The sequence below is a fragment of the Typopeltis vanoorti genome, chromosome 1 (genome assembly GCF_054136105.1).
Source record: "Typopeltis vanoorti isolate ZY-2024b chromosome 1, IOZ_Tvanoo_1.0, whole genome shotgun sequence".
NCBI classification, from domain to species: domain Eukaryota; kingdom Metazoa; phylum Arthropoda; class Arachnida; order Uropygi; family Thelyphonidae; genus Typopeltis; species Typopeltis vanoorti.
The window spans coordinates 177,007,454-177,027,302 of record NC_143549.1 but is presented as its reverse complement, the minus strand read 5'-3'; the positions used below and the strand labels follow the sequence as shown (position 1 = coordinate 177,027,302).

Genomic DNA, 19,849 nt, shown 5'->3' with positions numbered 1-19,849 from the left:
TTAGATAAATAATAAATATGTTTTCCCATGTATACCTGAGTTTGTCTGAGTAAGAGATTGAATTTTACCACTCACGAAAATATCGAACCTATGTTTAGAGAAAAAAAGGGGAATTTAAGGTTGTCAAGGCCATCCATGACTGCTGAGAACTCAATCTACCTAACTACTTAATCTATATAAGGTATTACTTGAATTCTGGGAAAGTTTTTTCGGATAAGAAGTTCTATTCTAGAGGTCTGACTGGCGCAGCATTAATAAATAAATTTCATCAGAGCTCGAAGAGAGAAACGGCCCCAGAAAGTCAGTTCAGAAGCCAGATCTCAGTAGGCACAAGGAGAACAACAGAGGTAAAATATTTAAGAAAACAATGACGTAACACCAGTTTATAGTAGCCAGGAAATATATACAGAAATGTGTATACTCTAGCTCATGGAAGTAGTCTATTAAATGAAGGTGAGCCATGTTGCTGTATGTCAAATGTATGAGTCTCATCTTGAAAAAAAAAATTAAAAAAGAAAAGTTTTTTTAATGTATTTGTGAAACCATTTCCCCTTTTGATGATTCTCTTAACTCAGTAGCCAAGTCATTTAATCAGTATATTCAGCATGCAAAAGCAAAATGGCATATCACCATATTTTCATTTACTTCTTTTACTCTTTAGAGATTATATTCTTAAGCTAGGATAATAAAACAAAATAAAACCCAAGAAGATATCTTGCCAGTTATTACCCACTTTCAACAGTAATTAGGAAGTAGCTTTTTTTATAAACAAGAAATATATATTTCTTGTAAACCTGAAGTACATAAATACTGTAAGTGGACGAAGGATCAAGCACTTCAGACCTCCATTAAGCAGGGCACTGGTCTCCCACCTAAGGACAATCACACCTGCAACCTGCCAACTATGCTGACATATAGTAATATGCTTAAATGCTCATGCTTAACATTACTTGCATATGCATTACTTGTTGCTTGCATTAAAAAAGAACATGATGTATTCTTTTTGTTTACATAAATTTTTTGATTTGACTACTTATATTTGCTGTTGTATTTATTGGCTGATATATGATATTCAAAAATAATATACATTTCCGATTTTTTATTGATGTTATATTGATTTCAATTTGCTTTACTTACAGGCTCAACATATTATGTACAAAAGTACTAATTATATAGCTTCTGTATGTCACTTTTGACTGATGTAATAAGAGGGCATCCACTGCAATGGATGATTGTTGCCATACTTCACCTGTATTGCATTTATCTGCAGTTTCCACAGTGACATCAATGTGGCCAATCATGTCTAGTGTTAATGGCTGCATCAGTAATTGTTCAGGTCATGGAGATTGTTATGAAGGAATATGTTTCTGTGAAGTAAGTATACAAATTTTCCATCACTTATATTATGCAGTGGTTAATTAAAGATTGTTGAAGGTTTTAAACAACTAATGCTTGCATTTCCTAAACATCTTTATTTTGTGATACTGACTAATCTAAAATCTGAACAGCTGCTTCTCCCCCCCCCCAAAAAAAAACAACTTCATATAAAAAAATCGGGTTAAAAATATTATTATTATTATTATTATTTTAGACCTCCAGAGAGACAGTGACTCATTGAGGGAGGCTATAAATCATCCAAACCAGCTGTCATGCCTTCTTAAATTCATTCACACTAGATGCACTCACTACCCCTAAAGGTAAACTATACCTCTAACTCACTGCTCTGTGACTTTACACACATTTTTCAGATGTATAAGTGATCTACAAGATCACTCTAAATCTTACTGAGTGACCCTAACGCAACACTAAAGCGATATGGCTTAAGTCGGTGACAGGCAAAAGCCGACCAGTGATAGGAACCACTTTACCTCCAGAAAGCAAGCCACCATCAGTGGTGTCAGACCTAGAAGAGAGATTCCAAGGTTGAATTAATGCAGAAATCATATATTTCCTATATACCAGTAGTAAAACAGTGTATCACCTTATGAAAATTCTTTTGATTAAAGAGAGATGTAGAAAGTTTTTCTACTTGGTTACAAATTAAATTAAACTTACCAAGAAATTATATTCCTGTTTAATCCTTTATTCAAGTAAGCAAAGTTTATATGTGAAGTATCTTCATGATTAGGCTACTTGTACAGGGTATTTCATATTAAAGTACCCTTATTTAGAGCAATTAGTACAGAACCAGTAAATGAAATACTGTCAGACTCAATGTTACCCTATCCAGATCATGGGGAAGAAATTTTGACAAAAAAAAAAAAAAAAGAGAGATGGATAGGGGAAATACGAAATATGGCACTGTAAACAAGAAAAGATAGTGAATTTTGCATACCATATGAGTTGTAAGGCAGTATAAATGAAGGCACAAGACTTACTCTGTAGTCATTTGACTTGTGTGATGGCTCTTGCTTTGCTTGCAAAGTGTTGCTATAGGAATGGGGAAAATGCTATGGCAGAACTTCGAGTGCAGATGCCTAAAGACTTTGCAAAAAGGCCTAGTGACACCAAATGCAGTGCGATGCATGGTTCATTGATTTGAAGAGACAGGCAGTCCAGTCATGAAGAGAATGTAAATATGAAATTCTGCAAATGACTGAAGATGTTGCAATTGCAGTTATTGAGTTCAAATGAGAATTCTCTACGTTCATGTAGTACATGCCATAGCAAGACAGATTTGCTATACACAACAGTATGGAGAATTTTGCGTGAAGTGTTGAAATGCCCACATAAACTCAGCTACAGTTGAGAGTTGCAAATGGGAGATGCCAGCATCCCAGAAATGTTTGTACTGACATTTCTAGCACACATGGAGGTGGATGAAGATTGGTGTCGGAACATCCTATGGAGTGAAGAAGCACATTTTCATGTTTGTGGAACAGTAAGCTGCATCTTGGCTACAGAGAATCCCCATGCACAAGTTCCTTTACATTTGCTAAAAGTCACAGTATGGATAGGATTTATAGCCAAATTCATTATTGGGCTGTTTTTCTTTAAAGTAATTCATTGAACCAGATCTGTAATCTGCCTAGTCACTGCTGCTTGTTATCAGGATATGTTGAATAACAGGATAACAGAACTGTATCCTGCAGCAACAAGGGTGACAGGAGAACAGAATAACAGAACTGTATCCTGCAGCAACAAGGGTGACTGAACACAACAATGTTGATGCAAGATGGAGCTCCTTCCATATGGGACATGAAGTTAAAAAATTGTCAACATTTCACAGAGGTCGAAGTAATTATTCACTCATTTTTATTAAATGGCCACTGCATTCACCAGACCTTAATTCCTGTGACTTTGGGTTTTTTGGGATTACCTCAAAAGTATGATGTATCAGTATATACCAATTACAAGCTGATTGCCTGCAGAAAGCCTCAGCACAAGAAGTTCACTACAAATATCTCTGGGTCAAACAGGGCAAACTTTTACTTACTAATATAATAATGGAATTAACTCGTAAATTATTCTTTATTCATAGAAGTTTCACCTGAGTGTCACAAGCATCATCGGTACAGGTAAAAGGGCAATTAAACAATAACTGTTATATTCACAAAGCGCCACCTAAGTAGTTAAGGTTAAATTTCCTAAATTTATTTTTTTTAAAAAAAAAAAATTTTTTTTTTTTTTTTTTTTTATATATATATGTGTGCATACAGTTACAAGTTAGGAAAGATTTGTTGATTTATAGAGTACTAACAGTTATTGTTTAATTAGCCTTTGTACCTGTACTGATGATGCCTGTGATACTCAGGTGAAAATTCTACGATAAAGAATAATTTACTTGAGTTAATTCCGTTATTATATTAGTAAGTAATATGTCTACTCACGGTATTTCCTTACTGAAACTTAAACAGGGCAAACTTTATATGAGAAGAGACAATATAGATGATATATATCTCATCTAAAATATGACTAATCAGATGCGAAGAAGACTTGTCTAAACTCCGAGAAAACAGCAAGAGTAATAACTAATTACGAACAACAATGACAGATGAGAATAATAACTGTGATGTCACATTTTCATAAATGTGTAATTTGCCATATTTCAGTAGAATTAAGAAACTTTTTTATCCTCAGACACTGTAATGACCTTGAAAATTTTGCATATAAAGATAAGAAGTATTCAAGGTATATTAGAGCACATTGAATTACTACTAGACAATTTAAACTATCGGCTAGATGTTCTGATATTAACAGAAATCTGGGTTAAAGACAAAGAAATTTATTTGTACCATTTAAGCAGATTTAAAAATTATTATCAATGTAGAAATTATAACAAATCTGGATGAGTAATTATCTTTATCCGAAATTCCATATCTGTTAATAACATTACTAACATAAAAATGAAAACAGCTGAAAATGTCAATTTATATTTAGAGCATCATAATATATATATAATGGCTGTATATAGGTCACATTGTTACAGAATCCAACTTTATACAAGAACTCGATTGTAGTCTAGATGAGATCAGAAGTGACAGTGTTCTCATAATTTGGCATATGAATATTGACTTGGTGAGGAATGGCGGATCTTCTCAAGATTATTTAGATATACTTGCCATGATGGACTCGAACAATATATTAATGTCCCCACAAGAGATTCAATGGTGGTAGAACATGTCTAGATCATGTATTCGGGAGAACTTTAAGTGAAAACAAAATCCAAGCAGCAGTTCTGCACCAACCTCTCGCTGATCACTTTCCAATCGGTATTGAAGTGCATTTGCAAGTACAGCACAGAGATAGTACAACCGAAAACATTCCCTACACAACAATTGACTCCAGAGTATTGAAACATAATTTGAGCACTGTCTCCTGGGAAGATATAAAAACAACTATTGATATCTCGTATCATAAATTTATTGCAATATTGAACAATAAAATACAAGACTCGATTAAAGTTAAAATATTAGACAAAATGAAAGAAACCAAGCCCTGGATTACACAGGAAATCAGACACTACATAAAAATTAGAGATAAAGTGTATAAAAAGTTTAAAAAATACCTGCACAATGAAATTTCACAAAATTTTAGTAAAAAAAAATTAGAAAGTCATAGGAATACGAGGTACTGCTCTAAACTGGTTCAAAAATTACTTAAATGCCAGATCACAAATTGTAAAAATAAACACAGTATAGCAGCTCAAAAACAGAAGGCTGCAGTGTACCACAAGGATCTGTCTTGGGACCAATTTTATTTAATATTTATATCAATGACTTCTGCAATCTTAAACTAAACAGTAAAATAAATACTTTTGCAGATGATACAGTACTAATTTTCTCTACAGACACAGCCGAACAAATGAAAACCATCGTGAATGCTGATCTTTTGAAAGTAACAAAGTGGATCCAGTCAAACAAACTTAGTCTGAATGTCTCAAAAACTAAATATGTAAATTTTAACTTGCAAAGTACAACAAGCAAAATGAACTTCACTGCACGATTAATTTTGCATGATTGGAATTGCAGGACAAATTCAAATTGCAACTGCAAGAAAATAGAAAAAGTCAGTGTAATAACTTACTTGGGATTAAAAATTGATAGTAATTTAAGCTGGAAACTGCATATTACTGATGTCTTAAATAAAGTAAGGATTATGTTAAACAGACTTTACTACTTAAACAGATTCTTAAATTTAAATATGCTAAAAATATTATATTCTACCTGGATTCAAAGCACACTACAATATGGTATATTAAGTTGTGGAGGAATCTATCGCACTACTCTGAAACCTTTGGTCTCGACTCAGAATAAAGTAATTCAAATCTTAACTAGAAACAAATATAAGGATACTGCAATGTGTAATAAATACATCATACTAAACATACTATCCCTTAGATATTTATGTCTACAGGGTACTATTATTCATAAAAAAACGACAACAAATACGTAAATATCAAACAAGGTGCTTTCCTTAGTAGACATAAGGGTCTAAAATATATAGTTCCAAAAGCAAATAAAGAAGCAATACACAAACATTATACTTTAGCGCCAAAAGTATTCAACACACTATCTTTAACAATAAGAAATGAAACTAACCCAAACAAATACAAAACTCTAATCAAAGAGTATTTATTTTCCCACAGAAATGAGGAAGCTCTGTTCAAAATACTTGTATAAATTATTGGTTTTCAGCATATTTGTATTCAAAGATCCAGTCTCATGTGTAAAATGTAAAAATTTTAATGCTATTTAGCTGCTTTGTTTTATTTTGTTCCTAATTAATGTTATTCAACTTTCTCTGTACCTCCTGTTAGTGTCTCCTGCGATTTTCTTATGTAATTATATTATAATATGTAATACGTATATTATATGAATGTACATATGTGTATATAATGAAAATGCATTACATAAATTTTTTAACTTTATGCATATCGTAACCTGGATGAGCTGTTGCTCTTAGGTTACACATATGATTGTTCAACATTTTGTACTATAATAGGAAGCTTACAAATAATAAAAAAAACTTGAAACTTATGGAACAAAAAGGTAAAGCAACAAAATTTAGAAATGTTTGCAAATGTGGATGAATTTAATCAAAACCTATAAGACAGAAGAGCAACACATCCAAGTTTTATTTGCAACTATTGAAAATCATTTAACAGTGTGGACGAAGAATTTTAGAAACTATTTTATAACCGATGACAACATAATGGCAATGTACAAGGGGTTAGAAACCCATTTCAAATTACCCCTGAAGGTTTCTCAGTAGAAGAAGAGGAACAATTTATAGATTTCATGTCAAGTGACGAAATCAAAAGACAATTTGCATCTAAATAGCTGTTTGAATTTTGGGCCAGTGTTGATGATGAATTTTCTGCACTAAAGTCAAGAGCTTTTCATGCACTTTAGCCATTTCCAACATCTTATTTTGTGAAATCTGGTTTTCTGCAGCAGCTGACTTAAAAACGAAATATAGATCTCAGTTAAATATAGAATGAGAACTAAGAGTGTCAATTTCCAATCTATCATCATCATATTAAGATCTTTACTCTGCAACACAGGCCCAAGGAAGCTATTCATTTTTAGATTCATTGTTATTGTTTAGTTTTTAATTAGTTTCTTAGTATATTTTACAATATTGATATGTTCCCATAAGTGTAATTAGTTTATTCAATACAGTGGATTTTATACATTTTATTATTTTATTTTCAGAGAGTTTTATGTTTTTGTATTGTTTTGTTGTCAATTAAGTAGTTTTTCCTTTGATTTCCACTTTCTTTGTGCCTCCCAAAGGGGGCGTGCCATACAGGTTCAGAATCACTGCAGTAAGGATATGTGCTTTGCATTATGGGATACTAAGGCAAGTGATGTGAAGTCATTAGCCTCTATATACAAGTTGCCTGTTCGTGAAGTTACTTCACATGCAAACTTTGTTTGCTTACACTTGGATAAAGGATTAAAGCAAGAATATAATTTCTTGGCATCCTTAATTTATAGTATAACAAGTAGAAAAACTTTCAACAAGATGGTAACTTGCCTGTGGAATTGCATATGAGGACATATTGAGCATATATGTGCATCTCAATCTGGATTCCATATAGAGGAAATGTGCTCCACATTGAGAGAATGTATTGTTCAAATTTTGAGGAATAGACTAGAGGAGAGAAGTTATGATAGAAATATACAAGTAGTAAGCTGATCTTGCAGTATAGATGCAACTGAGATTTTGTAGCATGTGGTTTAGTAGAACTTTTGTTCATCCTTGCACGCTAATGGTGTAGTTAGCAATTGCATATGTTGTCTATCTTCTCATGATGGTGAACATGTAGAATGAGTGAATGGCTTCAAGTGTATTCAAGAAGACGTGACAGGTGTTTAGGCAAAAAGCTAAAAAAAAGGGCCCGCCTGAATGTGTTCTTGGACAGTCTGAAGAAGCCACATTACTATTACTGATAATATATTTAGTTCATCATGGAAATTTCAGGTAAGTGACATTAAGCTAACTTAACATTTCAAAATTAAGTTTTAATTCTGGATTTTTATTTTTATAATTTCATGCTCTTATAGTTCTCTTCTTTTGTATGCCTTCCATTATTGCTTGCATTTCTACTTTTCATGTTGCTGTTTTGCATGCTTTCATTATTGCATGATTTCTCACCATTTCCTTTGTGTACGGTTTTCTTCCCAGATTAATCATTTACATAGACGTCATGTTTAGTTGTCTGCTGTTTTAAGGATACTTGTGACATAAGACTGAATGATATATGCATGTAAACACAAGAAAGATATTTAATTAACCAAATATTTCAGTCTGGAAATAGCAGACCATCCTCAGTGGTATTACAAGAACAGTTTTAAAAAATAAATACAAGCTAGCATACTAACAATAGATCGTTAAAAATAGAACACGCCGCGTAATGCTATATCACTAAGTATGAAACGGAATATTTTGAAGTAGAGACATGATTGAAAAAAAAAAAAATTAATGAGTAATCTTGATTAGACTTTCCCAGATTTTTGATATAGATATACAGTCATTACGATTCAGGTTGTGACGATGGAGCAAGGCTTCCACGCTTTCCTAGAACAAACGTTCAAACCTATAACAGGATCTATGCAAGAGGCGAGTCCTGGACCAAAAGATGCTGTGGTCAGTTTCAATCCTGTGTTGAGCCAATCCAGACTTTTCAGATTTGTTGTGAAGAATGAAGGATTGATGTTCTTGGATTATTTTTTCAAGAAAACGTCCAGTCTGTCCAAAACAGGAGAGATCACAGTTGCAAGGAATTTGATAAACTCCAGGAAGAGATAAAGTCGAGCGTTTGTCTTTAGGAGAAGGAAAATGACAAGACAATTTGTTAATAGGTGAATACATAGCTGTTAAATCATATTTCTCTAAAATTCTTGTGATAGGTTCTGAAATACTGGAGATATAAGGAATAGGCACACGACGTATTGAAACTTTGTTGTTTTGTGGAGGATTATAAGAATTGAGAAGATGTTCAGTACTTTTTTCAGAAAAGCCATTGAGTATCATGTGTTGCTGGATAGTAGAAAGTTCTTTCTGTGGATAATCAAAAGTAGAACAATTAGTTTTGGCTCTTCTGATGAGGCATTTTATAATTCCTGTTTTTTGACATGGATGATGGGCTGATTCTTTAAGAATATAACGACCTGTGAATGTTGGTTTCCTGTATACTAATTGTTCTACTTTTGATTATCTACAGAAAGAACTTTCTACTATCCAGCAACACATGAAACTCAATGGCTTTTCTGAAAAAGTACTCATCTTCTCAATTCTTATAATCCTCCACAAAACAACAAAGTTTCAATACGTCGTGTGCCTATTCCTTATATCTCCGGTATTTCAGAACCTATCGCACGAATTTTAAAGAAATATGATTTAACAGCTACGTATTCTCTTATTAACAAATTGTCTTCTCCTAAAGACAAATGCTCAACTTTATCTCTTCCTGGAGTTTATCAAATTCCTTGCAACTGTGATCTCTCCTATTTTGGACAGACTGGACATTCTCTTGAAAAAAAGAATCCAAGAACATCAATCCTCCATTCTTCGCAACAAACCTGAAAAGTCTGGATTGTCTCAACACGGGATTGAAACTGACCACAGCATCTTTTGGTCCAGGACTCGCCTCTTGCATAGATCCTGTTATAGGTTTGAACGTTTGTTCTAGGAAAGCCTGGAAGCCTTGCTCCATCGTCTCAACCTGAATCGTAATGACTGTATATCTATATCAAAAATCTGGGAAAGTCTAATCAAGATTACTCATTAATTTTATTATTTTTTTTTCAATCATGTCTCTACTTCAAAATATTCCGTTTCATACTTAGTGATATAGCATCACGCGCCGTGTTCTATTTTTAACGATCTGTTGTTAGTATTCTAGCTTGTATTTATTTTTTAAAACTGTTCTTGTAATACCACTGAGGATGGTCTGCTATTTCCAGACCAAAATATTTGGTTAATTAAATATCTTTCTTGTGTTTACGTGCATATATCATTCATATTTAGTTGTCATTCAAAGTTTAAAATGCTTCATTCTAGTGGTAAGGCTTATATGTTGTTTATTCATAATGATATTTAAAGAAATTACAGCATTATTAATTAGAAAAACTTTAAATTAATATTTCCAATGTTTCAGCAAAGTCAAATTGACATAATCGGGTAACAATGAACAAATTGATGTGTGTATGCAGCACTACATAGATAAATATGACTGGAACAGAACAACATAAGCAAGTCTAAAATCCTAAATAGTGTTTCCTAGTGGACTGGAATGGATGCTTTTGACTGTTGGGCTGAAGTTGTAAGGACGAGTGGTGCTTCCCAGATTTGAAGTAATTTCATACAACCAAATTTATTGAAATTTGATAATTTCTTAAAGCTGAGGCAGGTTCCAGGAAAAGTGTTACATATTTAAATTTGCTCTTGTGGCATAATGTGGCCTTCTTCCATCTTATCTTGTTAGTGTCAAAGCATGGTCGGCAAGCTCTGAGCAGATATAGTGGTGGAACTGGATATTGTCCTCATGTTTGGCAGTTCAGATGTTAGCTTTCCTGGAGCCAACATTAGAGCCACTGAACACAAGTACTACTGTTCAGTATCATCACCAGAGCAATATATTTAGAGCAAAATGCATCATAATTATTCACTATGCTGTTATAACTGAAAATTTTATTACTCAAAATTCATGCAACTTCTGTTAAAAAGTTTTTAATACCATTTCACAGAACTTTTTAACCAGGTGTAAATAAATTTTTTGAAATACCACTAAAATATTGGATACTATTAATATAGTATCCTCTTAATGTTTGAAAATTTCCTCAATTTTGGCTTGTCTCTTGCATTAGATACAAGTAGCCTTCATAACAATATATAAACTCTGTTATTATATGGTAGATTTTGTACAAGGCTTTATTCATATCCTTATTCTGAAACTAAGGAATAAGAAAAGTCTCATTGACTATGTTATTGTTGATAGTGATGTTTTCTCCCTGTTGCAGGACACCAGAGTGTACAGAGGATTTGAAATTGGAAGCGATCACTATTTAGTCTAGAGCAGGATAAAATTGAATTTCACATTGAAAAGAATAACATGTAAGAAAGTTTTTAAAGTGAATAAAAGTTGAGCAGCTCTCAGATGTGAACTGTAGACTAAAATACACAAAGATTATTGAAGAAAAAATGAAAGAGTTTGAGAACAGAAACCAAACCTTGGAGATTCAGTGGCAAGCCTTGAAGAAAGCCCTGATTGATTCAGCTAGAGAGGCATGTGGTGAAGTTGTCTGCAAGGATAGAAAAATTAGAACTCCATGGTGGACACAGGAAGTTAAAGAGGCAGTGAAGGAAAAGAAGAAAGCATATCAAAAGTTCCTGGCAAATAAGTCAGCTTTTACTCTTACAGAATACAGAGACAAATGTAAGAAAGCTAAACAGTGTGTAAAACTAGCTAAACAAAAGTCATGGGAGGACTTTGGCAAGAATATAGAAAATAAATATCAAGAAGGTAGCAAAATATTCTGGAGGTTGTTGAAGAAGCTTAGGAATGGAGGAAAGAGGGCTGTAAAAGGAGTTAGAGATGATAAAGGTGACATGAAAACGGGAGAAAAAGATATCCTTGAAATATGGAGTAATTACTTCGAGAAATTGCTAAATGAAACAAGCAGTGATAACAGCACAGTGGTAAAAAACACTAACCAGGCATGCAGTCAGGAATACATATCCATACTTGAAGTAGAAAAAGCCATCGAAGGCTTGAAATGTGGAAAGGCAGCAGGAGTAGATGATATTCGACCAGAAATACTGAAGTATGGTGGTATAAGAGTTACAGTGGCTGCACTGCATAGTTCAGAAAGCCTGGACAGAGGGATGAATTCCCGATGATTGGAGTAAATTCTTATAGTACCCATATATAAAGAGGGAAATAAAACTGAATGTGATAATTACAGAGGTATTTCCCTTCTGAGTGTTCCTGGCAAGATCTATGCAAGTACACTTGAGAAACAGTTGAGAAGAATTGTGGAAGAAAAGCTTGGTGAAGAACAAGCTGGATTCAGGCCAAATAGAGGCTGTCAGGATCAGATCTTCACTTTACAACAAATAGTTGAGAAATCATGGGAATATAACAAAGATTTGTATTTAAGTTTTGTCGATTTGGAAAAGGCATATGACAAGGTGCTAAGAGAGAAGCTATTCAATACGCTACAGTTATATGGTGTCGTTGGGGCATTATATCAAGCAATACTTTGTCTTTATTTGAGTTGTAAGTCAGCAGTTACAATTGAAGGAAGTACAGGAAGATGGTTTAATATTAAATCTGGTGTGGAGACAAGGATGTACATTATCCCCTCTGTTAGTCATTATCTATATGGATCACATTATGAAGGAAAGTGGTATTAAACATGATATCAAAATTGGAGATGTTAATGTCAGCTCTTTGCTTTATGCAGATGGTGTTATACTTCTAAATAAATCTGCTACAAGTGTGCAAGATTCTCTGACTAAATTGAATAACTGTTGTAATAGATATGGTATGAAGGTCAGCAATAAAAAGACAAAGACAATGAAAATAGGCAGAATCATTGAAAATGTCAACTGTGTCGTGAATGGAGAACCTGTGTAACAAGTAAAACATTTCAGCTACTTAGGCACGATTTTTAGTGAAGATGGTAAATTAAATATGGAAATAGACAACAGAATCAACAAAGCTGGTATGGTGGGAAGTCAATTGAATAAATTCGTATAGAATAAGAAAGAAATTAGTCGGAAGACTAAAAACCAGTTTCAACTTATGGCTCTGAGAGCTAGGTCAGAAGTAAAACACTTGACCAAAGACTAGAGACCGCAGATATGAGAGTCCTGAGAAAGATTATTTGCGTGAACAGATGGCATCAATGGCAATATCATATTAAAAACGAGGATATTAGGAAAGAACTTGACGTTGTCAGCATCCAGGAATGCGTTAGCAGAGATAATCTCAGGTGGTATGGTCACTTAAACAGAATGGGCGAAGTAAGATTAGCAAAACAAGTGTTCTCTGCTAGGTTGGCAGCAAAACGACCCAGAGGAAGACCAAGATATAGGTGGATTGATACGGTACAAAGTGCCTTAGACAATAGAAATATAAGATCTGATAATGTTGGAGTATTGACAAGTAACAGACTGATTTGGTGGAAAATTGTAGATAGGAAGTTAGTAATGATGTAATTTTTTTCATGTAGTATTATCATATCCTGTACACCCCTTGAGGGTACATGGCAGGAATTTGATGATGATTATTCTGAAACTTTATAAACAAAAGTTTATCAACAGACACCTTTTATTGTTAACAATTTTTGATTCAGTAATCTATGGTCATTAAACGTCTCTCCATTTGCACTTCTTTGTGTCCATTTCCTTTTTTTTGAAGAATGTATTCATTATGTAAAGTCCTCTGCTTTGAACAAATTGTATCAGCCTTTCTCCATTTACATTCTTCTGGCCCATTCCATATTTTCCGATTGCTGCTAGATATCTGTGCATTTCTTTCACATATTTATAATAAATTTAGTTTAATCCTTAATCCAAGTGTAAGTAAACAAAGTTTGCGCCTGAAGTATCTTCAGAACTGAGGCAAATCGTGGTAATGGTGAACCAAGATCTCATCACTCCTTGTCTTAGTATCTCCCATAATGCAAAGCACAGCTCCTTGCAGACATGTTTAATGCTATGCATTAAGGGAAGGGCCACTACCCAGACCAGTTTTGAACTTTATTGATGTCTCGTCAGTGGGAGCTAGACCCACTGGTGGTGATACCAAGTCTAAGCAGTTACCTATTGTTGTGTCCCTATCTGTAATATAATTAATCTTTTAATCTTTTATTCAAATTCTCGTTCAACACTTTCTCAGGTATCAAGTGGCAACCCTGTATAACAATGGAATTACCCCAGGGTAGAGCCAATACCAGAGTATCTGAGATCAACCTCTCATAAAACACTAAAAAATTTATTTTTTCGCTGTGCCACTTAGCGCTTTTAGATTAAATAATAATATCAATCAAGAGGCGATCTCTAGATAGTATTTAAGTGATACCTTGACCTTTGCAGAAGTGGCCGAAATCTCTTCCTTCTAATTTCCCGCCTAGGTTTGTGTTAATTTTTATAAGCAGTGCATCGGATTCCAAATTCACAGATAGACTTACCATATATTATTGCGTATGATGCAATCCACGTATAATGCGAACTAGAAATTTTGTTTGAAAACTAGCCCTAAAATGCCATGTCCACGTATAATGCGATCTGTTAATCTTGTTCCATAACATTATAAATAATACAATACGAATTAACGAAAGAAATATTTATTTAAAAACAAAATAAAAGACGAATTAACGAAAGAAATATTTATTTTAAAACAAAATATCAAAATCCTTTAAATTCTTCTTTATCTTTTGAGTCGTCAAACATTTCATTTATAAATTCATCTGTAGGGATTGCGTCATCAGTGTAGCAGTTGTTGTCATCGTCTTCATGCTCTCCAATTTGTTGTGCGTCATCCTCGCTTTCGTATATGACATGATCTTTGGATCCATCCGTTGAATTACTTATTCTACATTTAAGAAATGAGCGTTGAATTGTTTCAGATGTTATCTAATCCCATGCTTCTTTAACCCAGCTGGTGATTAGGGTGATCTCAGGCTTCTGAAAATTCCCACCCTTTGTCATCTTCACCAAACTAGATGACATCTATTCTCTCCATTTTTCACGTAAGTGATCTTTAAATGGCTTATTCAAGCTGACATCAAGCGGTTGCAAAGCGGAAGTTCGACCACCCAGTATGACTGCTAGGTCTGTAGCTCACGTGCTTTCTCTTTGCTTGCCTCTGTTAAATGCGCCTAGAACATATCCCAGACTAGCATGCTTTGTTGACGTAACAAGCTACCTGGACGTGTTCCATACTTGATCCAGCCACAATTGTACACCTTCTTCATCCATCCAACCGTTCTGATTGGCGCAAACAATTACACCTAGTGGAAATTTCATATGCTTTGGAATTTTCTTCCTTTTAAATATCACTGTTGGCTTTAATTTGGTTCCGTCTGCCATGCATGCTAGAACAACGGTAAAATGCATTTTTTCATGTCCCGTTGTTTTTATGAAGACACCCTTTTCACCAACTTAGTTTACTGTTAGATTCCTAGGCATATCAAAGTACATGGGCGTCTCATCCATATTGCCAATCTGGGAAAGTTCATATCCATGACACTTCCGTAATTTTATGATAAATGTATGGAAGGACTGCATTTCTTCTTCAAGCTGCTTTGGTAACTTCTGCGCAATTTTTGTTTGGTGTTGTAATGTTAATGCTTTGTGTTCCATAAATCTGTTGCACCACCCAGGCGAAGCAAGAAAAGATGAAATACCTGGTGTGTCCTTGAATTTACCATTCTTGAGTTGTAGAGCTTGAAAACGAATTGCATTTCTTGTTACTATAATGCCATCTTGTCGTTGCGTCAAAATCCATTCATTTAGCTCTTCTTCGAGTTCTGGAAAGGATGCTACATCTCTACGACGAGTATGTTTCGTTTTGGGGATTTTTTCAAGACTGTCTTTTTGCTTACGCCAAAGTCTAATATTACTCTCTGCTACACCAAATTCTCTCATAGCAAAACTGTTATGTTCTTCTGCAAACTGCATGACACGCAATTTAAATCCTGCTTCAAAAGATGAACGTTTGTTTCTGTTGGCTCATTTTCAGGCTAGGTTTGTTTAACGAATAATATTTAAAATGAACTGTGGTTAAACCGATATACCTAACTGTGCTCTATCTATCTCACTGTGCTCTATCATTCAGCGACGGAGAACGCATGCGCAGATACGATGTGCGCTCGGTTGCCGAATGCGAGTGGATCAAGTAGATTTGGTTGCATAGGCATTAGGTAGTATATATTGTGTGTACAAGTCTAATAAGATGTTATATTTTTTAGGATCCGCATATAATGCAAACCCCTAACTTTAAGTAGTATTTTTTACCATAAATTTTTCGCATTATACGCGATAATATACGGTAATTGCATTTAAAAGCAAGATTTATTAGATACTATAATTATATGCATACAGTACATGTAAACTTAAATCTCAGTCCAAGAAAGTTCCTGACATACAGGTTAACATTAAAACATTCCAATTTCGCAAGGATATTCAGATTGACTATTGTTAATTTGTACAGTATAAATCTTGTCAACATTGAGACAAGTAAATCATGCATAATAGTCGTAATTCTTTTCTAATTCAGTTTCAATCAAACCACTCAAAATAGTTCTATATCTTTTACAATCTTGTCATTAATAGCAATTCTTTACTCTAAACTTTATCATAACCTCTTTAAACATATAATTCGATCACAGTAGGAGACAGTAAATATACGGAAATTTTCTCAGGATCACTACAGTTCAGTTCTATATAGTATTACTAATGTTCCTTCCTTAGATTCACAGCGCAGTACAATTCCTTTCATTCATAGTTAACAAATACTATAAAGTCTACTTATCTATCTTGAACTGCATCACATTAAGAGGTCCTCAGGAATCTGTCTCTCCTTAATCGAAACATCCATGGGTGCCTATCTGGCTTTCAGTGGACGGCCGGGCTTACTCTTTCTGCGGAGATACGACCTTCTAGTTCTGCCGATGCCTCTATCAAAACCCTCTGGAGTGGAGGCGCTGCCACCCTTCACCCGTTCACGACACTGTGACACCAACACCAGGAGATCAGGAACAAAAAAGCCCCGTGTGTGTGTGTGTGGGGGGGGGTGCTTGACCCTTATATTTCGCCTTGGTTCCTGGCAATTCTCGCACTCCGTGATGTCCACCTAGCGCCTTCACGTAGGTCGACGTCACAGCGTCCAGCTTTCTCCGCTACGTTTTTCGTGCACTGTCAGCATGCGAATGCCCGGGACAAACCGCTCCCCTTGCATTACTGCTTCCTGACCTTTGGACTTATATCTCCTTTACAGTTTGTACAAATCAGTCTATAACTTCTAGTACTTATTGCATTTAACAAAATGTTAAATGTTTATACTAACTAGTGAGTGGTCCCTCACTAGTTAGTATAAATAAGAGTAACAATTTGTTTTCTTTTAGTTTGAAATATCTACAAAGCAGTATTTTGATACCTAGAGACAAGCATGTTATAATGTTTCTTATTGTGTGTTCGTTCTGTTATACAATGATAAGATGAAATATCTCATGTTCCAACTTATCAGGGTATAACACTATACAAGTTACCAAAAGGTGTCTCACCTTATTAAATTACTCTGGATTTAGAGAAAGCTGTTGGAAGTTTTTTTCCCTATTGTTAGACTATAATAATTTTAGTTTAATCCTTTATCCAAGTGTAAGCAAACAAAGTTTGCACCTGAAGTATCTTCAGGACTGAGGCAACTCGTGGTAAAGGTGGACCAAGCTCTCATCACTCCTTGTCTTAGTATCTCCCATAATGCAAAGCACATCTCATTGCGGACATATATAATGCTATGCATTAAGGTCAGGACCAATACCCAAACCGGTTTCGACCTTTATTGAGGTCTCGTATAGGTAAAGATGACTTCTCCATTTCTTCGACCTTGGTATCACCGCCTCTGGGTCTGGCTCCTGCTGACGAGACCTCAGTAAAGATTGAAACCGGTCTGGGTAGTGGCCCCTTTCCAAAAATCCACCTTTTTGGAAACAGTTTTTAATAGTCTTCTCTGAAACTTGCTTCCATGACATTGCTACCAAATGCAATGCATCAAGAAGGGAAATTTTTTTTGCAGTTGTACTTGCATCAGATTGGTCTTTTATATAATCAAGTTCAGCTATAATTCTTGCACGAACTCTGCGATAATAAGCTTTAAAAGCTCGTATGATGCCTTGAGCACATGGTTGAATTAACAATGTGTTCGAAGGCAAGAAAATTACTTTGATGTTCTTTAATTTAAGAATCCACTTAACTAACCAATTGCTGAAAATGTCATTAGTCATCCAAGCATTTGCACTAGAACATAGTCAACAGGCAAACTTTTGACACCTTTAAAACACCAACGATTTTTACATTTTCCAATCACTGGGAGCTGCCGTTTCTCACCTTTCATGTTAGCACAACAAAGAACTATCACTCGCTCTTTTGAAGATTTAAATCCTTTAGTACTTTCATTTTTAAACAAATAAGTATGCTCAGTTATTGCTTGCAAATAGAGACCTGTTTTGTTTGCATTGTAAATATCCTTGGAAGAATATTCAGCAATTCTGTCAATATTCTGTCTTAATCTGCGCATCAGCTGATAAAAAAAAAAAAAAATCGGCACTTTTTTCTTCACCATGAATATTTTCTCGCTTTTTCCACCTGTTAAACCATCCATCAGTTGCAGTGAAATTTTCTTTGCCCATTGTTTTTGCAAGTTCTGCTTTTTGACGTATCAAAGGTCCATTAATCAAAGCATTCTTTTTACGAACATTACTAAACCAAAATTTTAATGCTGATTCAACTTGAGTATCCTTACCAGATCAGGCTCTCTTCCAATCCATCTTCTCATTAGTAAGAGCTGAAGTTTCAATGGTTGATGTTTTTTAAGATTTTACACAAGAGTGGTTATGAAATTTTTAAATGTACAGCCGCAACAATATTAACCCATTTTGGACAACTTATCATAGCACTCAAAATTCTTTGCTTTTCTTGAAAAGATACATTTTTACGTTTTTTGCTTGCTTCTGTCTTAATGCCAAGGGCTTTTTTAATGAGCACTTAAAGTCAAATTCACTTACTGAAAGAGAGTAAGTTAATAAACTTAAAAAATCACAATAAGACTGTATTTATACCCCCCCCTCTCCTCATTTAGCTGGAAGATTTAAGATTTACGGAAGATTAAGATTACTTGCATGGGGATTAAAGGAAGATTAGCAAGAAAGTGAGATTTTGATAAATGTTCTTTGTTAAATTTTCTCCCGATTAACTCTTATTTCTTAGAATTCTGAGATGCAAAAGGCTAAACATTTGAGGATTTTGATAACAATAACTGGATTATTTTTAATTAATTTTAAATGGTGTGTTTTGGGACCGATTGATTTTGATAGCAATAGCCGATCGATAATATTATCAGCAATCACAATATGCGGATTCTACTGTGTATATATATATAGAATTTATTTATTTATTTATTTTTTTTTTTAAATAAGTTAGAAAATTTAATGACCTTTTTTTTTAGTTATCTTATATTAGCTACTTAGGTGGTGCCTTTTGGAATGGTCAGTTATTGTTTAATTAGCTTTTTACATGTACTGAAGATGCCTGTGATACACAGGCAAAAATTCTACTAATAAATAATATTTTACGTGAGTTAATTCCATTATTATAATTTTAATTAATATGTCTACTCACAGTATTTCCTTACTGAAACATAGAATATGTGTCATTGCTATTTAGTAGTTGGTAGGTTTCATAAAATGCATGAATTTAATTTCTTCCTCTGTTTGGTTTAAGATTGGTGCCTAAACTTGTATAATTCTCAATTTATAACATCTATTTATTATAAGATAGTTCTACAATCCTGTATGTGTCTTGTATTTGATCTTTTATGAAGTGATTAATTAGGAAACTAATTTCTTCCTTTCTTCTTGAATTGTAACCATAACTATACAGAAGATTATTATTATATGGCTACCTCCATAGAGTCTGAAGAATCATCGCCTAAGACCCAATCTGTCCACACAATCTTTATTTCTTTTTCATTCCACTCATTCACAACTCTCCAAGTAAAAAAAAATTTAGTCCTCGCACCTCTACTAACCACATCTTTATTCAATTTCCAGGGATTGACCCCCTTGTTCTGGTTCCTCCAGCCAAGTGCTGAAACATTTCCTCTGCATCAATC

General features: G+C 34.2%; 1 protein-coding gene across 2 annotated transcripts in view; it reads left to right on the top strand.

The window, feature by feature from the left end:
• The window catches only part of LOC150110664 (uncharacterized), a 253,724-nt gene that overhangs the window by 70,427 nt on the left and 163,448 nt on the right, over positions 1-19,849 (top strand). For both annotated transcript variants that reach the window (XM_090400164.1, XM_090400172.1), the window contains one exon: positions 1,140-1,374. In XM_090400164.1, coding sequence (XP_090256290.1) covers positions 1,225-1,374 — 150 coding nt within the window. In that variant the 5' untranslated portion in view covers positions 1,140-1,224. The remainder of the gene's footprint in view (positions 1-1,139; positions 1,375-19,849) is intronic.